At 35.1% G+C, this 11,473-nt stretch overlaps 1 protein-coding gene across 1 annotated transcript in view; it reads left to right on the forward strand.

Annotated features, from left to right (window-relative positions):
* The window catches only part of LOC106875347 (uncharacterized), a 72,640-nt gene that overhangs the window by 25,905 nt on the left and 35,262 nt on the right, over positions 1-11,473 (forward strand). Inside the window, 5 exon segments of the mRNA XM_052967243.1 lie at positions 186-324; positions 1,489-1,592; positions 6,956-7,078; positions 8,983-9,185; positions 10,916-11,045. Of these exon segments, the coding sequence (XP_052823203.1) occupies positions 186-324; positions 1,489-1,592; positions 6,956-7,078; positions 8,983-9,185; positions 10,916-11,045 (699 nt within the window).

Raw genomic sequence — 11,473 nt, forward strand, 5'->3', positions numbered from 1 at the left:
ATATATGTATATATATATATATATATATAGGTTCCAGGGTTATAAGATGTTTGTTTTTACAACAGCACAATAAATTCTATATATTTTCAATATTATGATTTCTCTGTTCGATTAGAGATCTGAAACTTGTACATTCTGTGTAATCATAATGTCATTATTACAATTTACTAATATTTTTTTTCAAGGTGCATTTGTTTCTGGGTATTGGGATATTTACATGGAATTCGCTAAAGAAGAGGAGAAAACCTGTCTTTGTCGTTATACTGTACATAATCAAGGAAGTGAGCGTGCAACACTGTATATTCTACCTCAAATATGGTTGAGGTTAGTTTATTAATTGACTACTTTTCATTGCTATAGAAATACATAATGATGCATAATTTATTCATTACTTTTGTTCCCTTGTAAACAGTATTTCTCTATAAACATAACTATGAGGTGGTATCAAAAAGTTCCTGGATTAGTTCTGTAGCGCACCAACAGATGTCAGCATATGGTTGTGTGTGCATTGAGAGCTAGTAGTGACCTACATGAGGCTGTGTGCTGAGTGATATTGCAGTGTTTACTTCACAAGTTGTGAAATTTGTGTTTTTGTGATCACATGTATGTAGTCTGCAATTTTGTCATGGACAGGAACAAAGAGCCAATGTGAAATTTTGTGTTAAACTTAGGAAGTCTGCTACAGAGACATTGAGTATGTTTCGGCAAGCTTACAGTGACAAGGCAATGGGTCATATGCAATGTTTCAAGTGGCACAAGCACTTCAAAAGTGGAAGAATGTCCCTGGAAGATGATGAGCAATCTAGAAGACCTGCCACGTGCACCATCCCTGGAAATGTGGTATTGTGCATCGAGAATTTATCCCCCAGGGCCAGATCATTAATTGAGAGTACTACTGCAACGTCTTAAAGCATTTGGGAGAGGACATTTGGCAAAAGTGACCAGATCAGTGGAGCACAAAGAATTGGATTCTTCACCAAGCTCTCCTCACTCATGAGTTTCTTGCCAAAAACAACATAGTATTGCTTCTGCACCTGCCCTGTTTTCCAGATTTAGCACCTGCAGACTTCCATCTCTTCCCCAAGATGAAAATGCAGCTCAGAGATCTCCATTTTAACACCATTGTTGAGATCCAGCGCAAATCACAGAAGGTCCTCAACTCACTTACGGAAAACGACTTCAAGACCAGATTCCAAAAGTGGCAGGAATGCTGGGACCGTTGTACTGCTGTACAAGGTGACTATTCTGAAGTAGATGATGTTAAAACTTAGATAAATAAGTTATTTTTTATTAAACATAACTTGTCCAGGAACCTTTTGATACTACCTCATACATTCTCATTTAACTGTATTTAAAAGATTTTCACCGACTTTCATGCACTTTAAAAGTAACATAAGTCTAAAATTTTATGTGTATGTGTGAAATGTAAAATTTTTTTAGCTAATTTTCTTTCTTAATTATTTACATTTCATTGCTTGCTATTTTCAGAGATACATGGAGCCATTATAGCTGTGATAAATGTCATACATTCTCAAAACCAATGATGAAACTGCATAATGATAGAAACGAAATTTGTGTTCATTATTCTGAAGGTACTGGTACAATTTTTGTTTTCATTAGAAAGAAAATTTGTATGGAAACATTTTCAAACTAGATCCTGTCTTTGTTTCTCTGTCATATTCTAATCTCTCATCACCTGGCACAAAACCACCTCTCTCAATACCTCTTCCCACCTTTCAGTTGAGGGATCTTTGATGTGCAAGTTACTTGGTGACTTCACTGGTGTTGATGCTACTTAAAAAGCACCCAGTCCACTCTGTTATGTGGTTGGCATTAGAAAGGGCATAAAAACTATGCCAAAGCAGACAGTGGAGCCTGGCACAGTGCTCTAACTTACCAGCTCCTGTCAAACCATCCAGTCAATGCCAGTATGAAAGGCGAACATTAAATGATGATGATGGTGATGATAATGATTCTGTATGAAGTAAAATTTGGGTTGAAGTTATGTAAATTAGAAATATTAGGAAACTGAGGTTTTATTATTATGCACACAAATTTCGCCATGGTCAACTTTGACTTTCATCTTTGCGAGGTCAATAAAATAAGTACCAGTTGAATACTGGGGTTGATGTAATTGACTTACCCCTCCTTTCATTACTATTATTATTATTTTCGTTATTGATAACCACTTCATTTCACTATCCCTGCTGAATGTCAACCAGATATCTAGGTCATGTACTGTCATGCAATTGTGGCATTTCATAGCATAATATAGCTTTAAAAAGGTATAAAATTAAATAGTAAGGTATGAAAAAAGATATATAAAACAAGGGAATTCAGTATTAATTATTCAATGTTACAAATGTAAACTACAAACCATACTATTGAGAATAATTTTTTTAAATTTGATAAATATTGTGTTTACCAGGAATATTTACAAGAAGCTCTCTTATGCCTTTATTATGACTCCAATTACAACCAGGGTTTTTTGTCTTCAATTGCCACTTTCTATCTACTAATCTTGATTTCTAGGTCTTTGAATATTTTATTTTTTATTTGTTTCAGTCATTGGGCTGTGGGTATTCTGAGGATTTAGATGAGTAAATTGACCCCAGGACTTATTTGTTTTTAAGCCTGATACTTATTCTATTGGTTCTCTTTTTGCCAAACCACTAAGTTACATGGCTGTACATAAACCAACACCAGTTGTCAGATTATAGGGAGACAAACACAAACAGAAAGATACACACATACACACACACACACACATGCAGATATAAACATACATACATACATTTATGCATGCACACATATATACATACATACATATGCACACACACACTTATATACATACAGACAGACAGGAATAAATAACAGTCATTACATATTTTTCTTTATTAGAGTAAATTTGGTTTACAACTGTAGTCATTATAGGTACATTACTGATAGGTTTACTTAGTTGGTTCATGGATCAGTTGAGAAAAATTGAATGACCTAAAAAAATTAATGCTACTTTCATCAGTACCATTTCTGGTGATGTCTTCTGGTTAATCAGAAATGGCTCTAATGGAAGTAGCATTGATTTTTTTAGATCATTCAATTTTTCTCAACTGATCCATAGACCAACTGAGTAAACCTATCAGTAACATACCTATAATGAATACAGGAAACAGCTGTGAGCCAAATTTACTCTAACAAAGGAAAAATATGTAATGACCATTATTTATACCTTGTCTTATTTATCACTTTGTGTAAAAACCAATATAAAATTGTGATGAACCATAAAAATACTTGGAGATCTTCACTAATCTAAACAATATTGTTAGCCTGGATAAGGCGGTGAGCTGGCAGAAACATTAGCATGCCGGGCACAATGCTTTGCGGTATTTCATCTGTCTTTTATGTTTTGAGTTCAAATTCCACCGAGGTCGACTTTACCTTTCATCCTTTCGGGGTCAATAAATTAAGTACCAGTTGTGTACTGGGGTTGATCTAATCGACTGGCCCCCCTCCCCAAAAATTTCACTCCTTGTGCCTAGAGTAGAAAAGAATATTGTGAGCCTGGTGTACCAACAGAGAGCTTATGAAGTATTTTGCAATGATAATATTGAGTCAATTGGCATTTATTGTACGGTTTGTATGAACTATAAAACTGCATAAAATTATTGCATATTTTGCTTCAGTTCCTGGTAGGAGATAATGTGTATGTTGGTCTTTAGCATGCATCATAATGTTTTATTATTATTCTCTCATAAATTTTTCATCCTCTATTAGTTAGTAGGGATGTTGTCTTGAGGTGTAGTGACGACAAGTTTCCTCAAATCTCAAGAATCTTTCTTACGATTCTTGCAGAATAAGGATTGCACTTTTCTGTAGGTTGATTAGGTGTGTCTCAATTCCAATATCCTTCAGCCTCTTTAAGTAGCAGTTTCAGTGGTTGGCGTTAGGAAGGGCATCCAGCTGTAGAAACTCTGCCAAATCAGACTGGAGCCTGGTGTTGCCATCCGGTTTCACCAGTCCTCAGTCAAATCGTCCAACCCATGCTAGCATGGAAAGCGGACGTTAAACGATGATGATGATGATGATGATCTTCCACAATCTCTTCCTCTCTCTGGCTCGGTCCTGATATTTCTCAGTTTTTTTTTTGTTGTTTTTTTCTTTTAATTTTTTTGGTATCCAATCTATCATCATGTGATATTGAAAACTCTGTGATTTTACACTGTTTCTTTTGTCCTTTATAATCATATTTGGTCTTCTTGTTTCATATTTCTATAGTATGGTCAGTATTTATGGGGAAATCCCATAAAATCCTGTGATTCTTATTCTCTATCACAGCCACTGACTCATGTCCTGTTTCTTTTAATCCATATACTCAGCACTCTTTTGCCTATACAGTCATGCCTGAACTTATATACGTTTTGGGATAAATTACTGCATTCATTCAAGAGATGGTTAATGTTTTTGTCTCCTTTCTCACAGATTCTGGATTTGCTCTCTGAGTTTTATTGATCTTTGCCTATATCAAATCTGTCTTAATGGCTTCTTCTTGAGTGGCTAACAATTAGCAATTTGGGTTCTGGTTTCAGGTTTTTGTCCATTAGCCACAGCCAGTGTTCTTCAGTTCCAATGTCCGTGGTTTGTTGTATGAATTGACCATATAATTTCTTCTCATCACCTGGCAATAAAACCACCTCCCTCAATATTTCGCCCACTTCATTTGAGGGAATCTTGTCTTGTGAATTACTTGGTGACCTCACTAATGCCAGTGTCATGTAAAGAGCACCCAGAGTGGACACTCTGTAAAGTAGTTGGCATTCGGAAGGGCATCCAGCCATAAAAACCATGCCAAAGCAGACAGTTGAGGTTTAGTGCAATCCTCTGGCTTGCTGGCTTTTATTGAACGATCCAATGCATGCCAGCATGAAAAACAGACATTAAATGATGATGAGGATGAAGGTGATGACTAATTTCTTTCAGTAACACACAAGACTGATTTTATAGGGAACTGGATATTGTCAATCAAATTGATGTTAGTGTATTTTCTGTTACTAATTTTATCAATCCTATGATTTTAACCGAGACTTTGAAGGTATGAAATTAATTACTATAAAGCATTTTGTGCTGTATTGTAAACAACCTTATATAAGTATTATTCACTCTGTTGTAAATTTAATAAAGTCATTACTATGCTCTGTACACTCTCAATTCTAAATAATGTTTATTTGTAAGATGACAAATGTGATAAATGTATGTGACAAAGAATAGTTTTACATACATACATACATACATACACACATATATATATATATATATATATATATATATATATATATATATATATATATATATATGCAATAGTAGGCATAGTTCTGCTAACAGCTAATTAGCAAAGCTAACTTTCCATTTAACAGATTAGCATTTTCACTAACTTTGGAAACCATTAGCTGACCAATTAGTTTCTGCTGAATTTAATTCCACTAACTTTAAGTCCATTAACAACATTCATATGTTTGTTCTTGTCTGTTGTGGGTGTATCTCAAAGAGTCTGTCAGGCACGCTATTGGCTGACTATGAGTACACATGACAAGACATGGTTGATCGACACAGCAGCAGCTAGTTGAGCAACATTGTATAATTCTGCAGTTTTGAGTTGTGTTCATTTTCGACTTCGTCACATTACAGATAGTCTTACAGTGTCAGCGACAGTAATGTACATTATCAGAAGGCTGCAGACCTTCACTACTTCTGATGTCGGCTTCCTGATGGAGTACACCAAAATGACGTCTAGTGTTGCCAAGGCCTTGGATAAAATCAAGTGGGAGGACTAGGCCTATCTCGGGATGTTTCAGTCAACTGTAACAGCTACCGTCATGAAGTTGAAGGAGGCCAAGTTCAAACATCTGTACTGCAGTTCTCTGGTAGATGCAATACTGGCAGGCATCATGAAAAGGTTTGGGCTCCTCTTAGAAGACCTGGAGTACCAGCTGGCTACTACCTTACACCCCAAGTTTTACCTGTTCTGGCTGGAGCAATATAACATCCAGGTTAGCAGAGTAAGGGACACAATGGAGACTGTCACAGAGATAGCCCTAATGGAGACCAGTGAGGTGGACAGCAGCACCATCAGCAATGAGGATGAGGAAGATGATTTCTTCAGCAACATCACTCGGTCCTGGGAGAGCAGGAGCCACAGGTCACTGAAATCTAAGGTGCAGAACTTGATGAAGACCTGGCTAGAGGCTGTTTCGAAGGAGGTCCTGACTGAAGTCGCCTTTTTGGGTGAGCAGGTCTTTATTGACCTGTTCACCAAATATAACACCACCATCTGATCCAGTGCTGCAGTTGAAAGCCTATTATCTATAGGCAAAGATATTTTGAGGGCCAAGAGAGCCACCCTGTCAGATGGTAACTCTGAAAGGCTGATGTTTATGAAGGGCAACCAACATCATGTTGAGGTAATGGAGAAGGCCCAGCCAGAGTTGTACACCTTGATCATCATCTGATCTTGGCATGATACCTATGCTATACTATACCTTTTTGATTAATCTAATACTTTTTGTACAGTAAATAAAGTGTATGTTGACTGAAAAACTAAGGTTTAATTTAATTTGTTCATTTAATTATTTGTGTACACCTTGATAATCATCTGATCTTGGCATGCTATACCTTTCTGGAAAGCTTTGTCTAAGCTACAACATGAAATTTTCAGTTCTCTTTAGGTCTGTTTTTAAGGATTTTAGAGCCAAAAAACCAAACCGAAGCTAAATTCATATGGTAAAAGTTAGCAGTTATCAGTTGCATTAGTTTCCGTTAATTTTTTTTTCCTGTTTAGTGGTTTAGCATTTGTGAAGCTAACTTTTTTAGTTAACAGATTAGTGGTTAGCTGTGCCCACCACTGTATATATATATGTGTGTATGTGTGTTACTATATTATCAATCATATTTTTCTTTCTAGGATGTTTTATTGCCAAATTTGATTGTGGTCCTGATGGTACTTTTCCAACCATGCTTTTTACTGAAAACGACACCCAAACGTCTCTTTACACCAAAAACGCTTTCCATCGGTATATTATTTCTAGTAAGCATTCAAGTGTGAAAATTATAAATTCTTCACTTTATATCAATGTATTAAGTATTTGATTGATTAATTGTTAATTAACCCTTCAGCATTTAAATCAGCCATATCCAGTTCAAATATTCTAGCTACTTTATGTTCAAACCAACCAAATCTAACCTCTCACACTACCCTACAATGTCATTCTAAAAATAAGCAATTGCATCATCAAAATCTTGAAGCTATGAGACAATGCATAATTAATTCAGAACAAAGCATTACATTTGAGAAAGTAATCTGAATGCTAAAGGGCTAAATGGATTTCTTTACCTTAAGCTGTGAGTTGATGCATTTTTCAGATTATCACTACCACCTGAACCTTGAGTACCTTTTGGCAAAGTTGCAAGCATTCAAATAAGAGCTTTGATCTGACAATAACTTTATATATTGATGTGCTGCTTCCTGCTGCAACAGTCCATGAGCCTTTGTTTCTTTCTCCCTTTCCCCCTCCTATCTCATTTTTCTCAAACTGACAAACACTAAGTATCTCCCCACCAAAATAAAATTCATGAGAATTTTGTGCCCTACCCAACTATTTATTAGTGAGTTGACAAAATGGAGCTTGCTTCCATATTCTTTGCCATATTACTCTTCTTTCTTTTCCATAGTACTGAACAAGTTTGAAACCATTTTAATTATATTAAACATCACATTATGTCCACTTCCTTTCCAAGCCTTACAAGTGCTAACCACCCTACACCACCACTACTGCTACCACCACGTGCCCTGAAAACTGGAAAAAGGTTTTGGATGTTGCTTTTCTTTTGATGCTGCCCTTTTTCACTGTCATGACTATGCTATAAAAAAATATGTTCTTTCATCTCTTTCTTTTGTCAACACCAGTGAAATTGCTCTATAAATCCAAATTTATACATGATTTTGAAATGAAGATTCAACAGCTGAAAGTTAATTCTAACACAATCCATTCAACTTTGAAATAGTAGTAATGATATCTAATGTTGCCTGAGGCAAATATGATAAAGTACTTACCTTGATGCATAGTAAAATACCAGTAAAGTGTTGTACTGAGGTATTTTTGAAGCAATAATCTAATATTTCAATTATTTTCTTTTACACTTAATAGTAATGTTTTCTGAAGGACAGTTAGTATTGTAGAGATCTTCCACATCTTAGTTCTCAAATTCTTTGGAATCGGATGATCCAAAGATATCATTCTTCTTGGCTGAAAGTCAACTCTAGCTCAAGAAATATTTCTAAATCTGGCACCTATTTCTGGATTAAGTAAGTTGTGGCAGTAGACTTGCCCTGTCCAAAGACATAATGTTATGCTTCACATGAATATGAACTCACAGCCTACAAGTTGTTTAACCAACACATTAGCTACCAGATTATTTTGGTTCTGCAATTCTGATATTCTCAGTATTTACATTTGATATCCTTCCTTTACAGCTGACTAATTTGAATTTCATCGACTGACAAAGTGGACACTATATCTACTGCAGCTCAACTGACCTCTTAAATATTTAAATATACAAAGTATTCAAATTTTAAAAGACTTGGATTGCTTAGTTAGAATAAAAATAATTCAAAATTAGTTTAATACTTGTAATGTTTGTAATAACCAGGGGTTTGTTATAGTTAATTTTTTCTGTGAAATATTTAGATGGGAAATGCATATTGGAGTCATTTTTGTATTGGAACAGCACAATTGCTGAAAAGAGAATATTCTACTCCTTGCTTTGAAACTTACATTTCTTTATCATGCTGCAGACATTTTTGTATTCGGGAAAGTTACTTAACAGTATTTGTTTTGTTAAAAGGTTTCATGCCTTACAACAACAACAAAAAATTAAATGAAATAAGTATTATTCCCTATCTCTGCTTTTTTTTTTTTTTTTTTTCTTCAGATGAATTAACTTCTGTCAATCCAGAAATGCAAGGAACCAAATGTGGTGCTTTATATTGTTTAACTGTAGACCCAGGAGAAAGTCAAATCATTCAATGGTGTTTGTATTCAGAAGGTGCTGTTGCTGAATGCAGCAACTTTAAATGGGTGTTTGAAGAGATTTTAAGGAAAAGAGAGAAAAATGCTAAAAACTTTTATACTATGGTACTGTCGACTTTTCAACCTTCCATAAACTTCTCATGAAATGTACCCAAAATATCATCACAAATATATTTTGTTATTATTAAAATTTCTCCATCATCATTCTTAAAATAATCTTGTTACTGATAAGGAAAATATACACATGAAAAAGAAGAGGACTTGGCTTTTCAATCTTGTTGTTCCTTAAAATCACCTGATAACTTCCAATGACTGGTTTCTAATATACGAAAAAGATGTCAAAAGAACTTTTAAACTGTGCTAAACTGTGCTTAACAACTGTTGATTGTTTATTTTTTGAGAGAAAATGTACTACAATTGTTCTTCCAGTAAAGTGAAATAATACTATCAAGGAGGACACAGTTCATGATATCACTCTGGGTTTAGTTTCACAGTGTCCAAGATATATTAGGCTGTTGAGGGTGAATTAAGATAACTGTAATATTAGGTAAGGCCTGTTTGCCTGTTCAAGTGGACAATAAAGAATTGTCCAATACTTGGCATAGTGTCTCAAAGAATGCTATTAGTATTGCATAGAGATGTTCCTGGACATCCAAAAACTAAAAGCTTTACTCTTTGCTTCTTGGTAGAAGCTAGACAACCCTCAGGACATAGCTTCACTTTTCTAGCATCCATACTATGATATGATTTTTTGTGTACTCAGATCAAATTACATGTCAATTATAGTTGCTAAGATCCAAGAATTATACTATGTCACTTTACTAGCTGTACTGTCAAATACTTTGGTAATATTATGAACACAACAATATGAATACTGCATTAACATTTGTGAAATGAAGTAAACATTTTGAATACAATAGTATCTAAATTTGATGTAGTCATTCATCATTGGATATCCTTCATATCATTATATATCTGGTAGCCATATTAAAGAATTATGCTATTTTATTTTATATTGAGAGCATTCCTCTTTATGGAGTCAAAACCAGGATTATGAAGGAGGATCTTCAAGATCACTTAGATTGTATAACTAGCACTCCGTCAGTTACAACAATGGGGGTTCCAGTTAATCCGATCAACAGAACAGCCTGCTCCTGAAATTAAAATGCAATACTCTTAATGTATTTCTCAGGACGATTCACTGTGACACAGTGTGTGACAAGGCTGGCCCTTTGAAATGCAGATACTACTCACTTTTGCCAGCTGAGTGGACTGGAGCAACATAAAATAAAGTGTCTTGCTTAAGGATACAACATACCACCAGGAGTCAAACTCATGACCCTATGATTGTGACCTGAATCCCCTAACCACTAAACCATGCACTTTCACTTAGGCTGTATATACACCAGGTTTCTCATGAAGGTTTAAAACATGTCATGGCATGAGTACAAGACCAAAGAGAAGTTTTATAGAGATATTCCACTCATCTCTTCTCATGTTGCTCAAGGCAAATAAGTTTTGCTAGCCACTGCTATTGTGCTGAGCAGCAGGCCTTATCAGTTGTTATATTTGGGAGACTTCTTCACTCTAATAGAGAGTGAATACTTCTTAGCGACATAGATGTTATTGGCAGAGAGAGACGCTCCCCATAAAATTGAGAACCTATCAAAACTAATGAGAAACAGAGTCTTGCTGTGGTGAAACACATCTCAGCTGTGGCTACTTGAAGAATTTTATGTTCTTGTGTATTTTTATTGAAATCATATAATATGATTTATTCCTGTTGTGTCTACAAAATTAAAAATTTTAAAGGAATTGTATTTATCTTTTGTTAGATATTAAGTCCCTCTTGGACTGAAGAAGAACGAAATATTGCCTGTCAAGCATACGCTGGTCTCCTCTGGTCCAAACAGTTTTATTGTTATGATGTTCGTAAATGGGTGGAATCAACTATTATACGTTCAGGTAAAAAAAAAAATGTCTCTGATATATCTGCTATTAAGGATTTTTATTCTTTGAAAAATGAAACCTCAGGACTCATTGATAATTGAAAACAGGGTGGCTGTATGGTAAGAAGCTTGCTTCCCAGCCACATGGTTATGGGTTCAGTCCCACTGCATGGTACCTTGGGGAAGTATCTTCTACTATTGCCTCGGACCAACCAAAGCCTTGTGAGTGGATTTGGTAGCCAGAAACTGAAAGAAACTCATTGTGTGTTTGTGTATATATATATACACAAAATTTATAACTACCAGGCTCGAAACATTAAAGACTTTTTCACTTCCCGAGCGTTATACTAATACATCTGTTTGTTGTCTACACCACCTGTCTTCATCTTTTGTTTTTTTGTGAATTCTCCCTATATATATATATATATATATATATATAGATGC

Source organism: Octopus bimaculoides, chromosome 1 (assembly GCF_001194135.2).
Source record: "Octopus bimaculoides isolate UCB-OBI-ISO-001 chromosome 1, ASM119413v2, whole genome shotgun sequence".
NCBI classification, from domain to species: domain Eukaryota; kingdom Metazoa; phylum Mollusca; class Cephalopoda; order Octopoda; family Octopodidae; genus Octopus; species Octopus bimaculoides.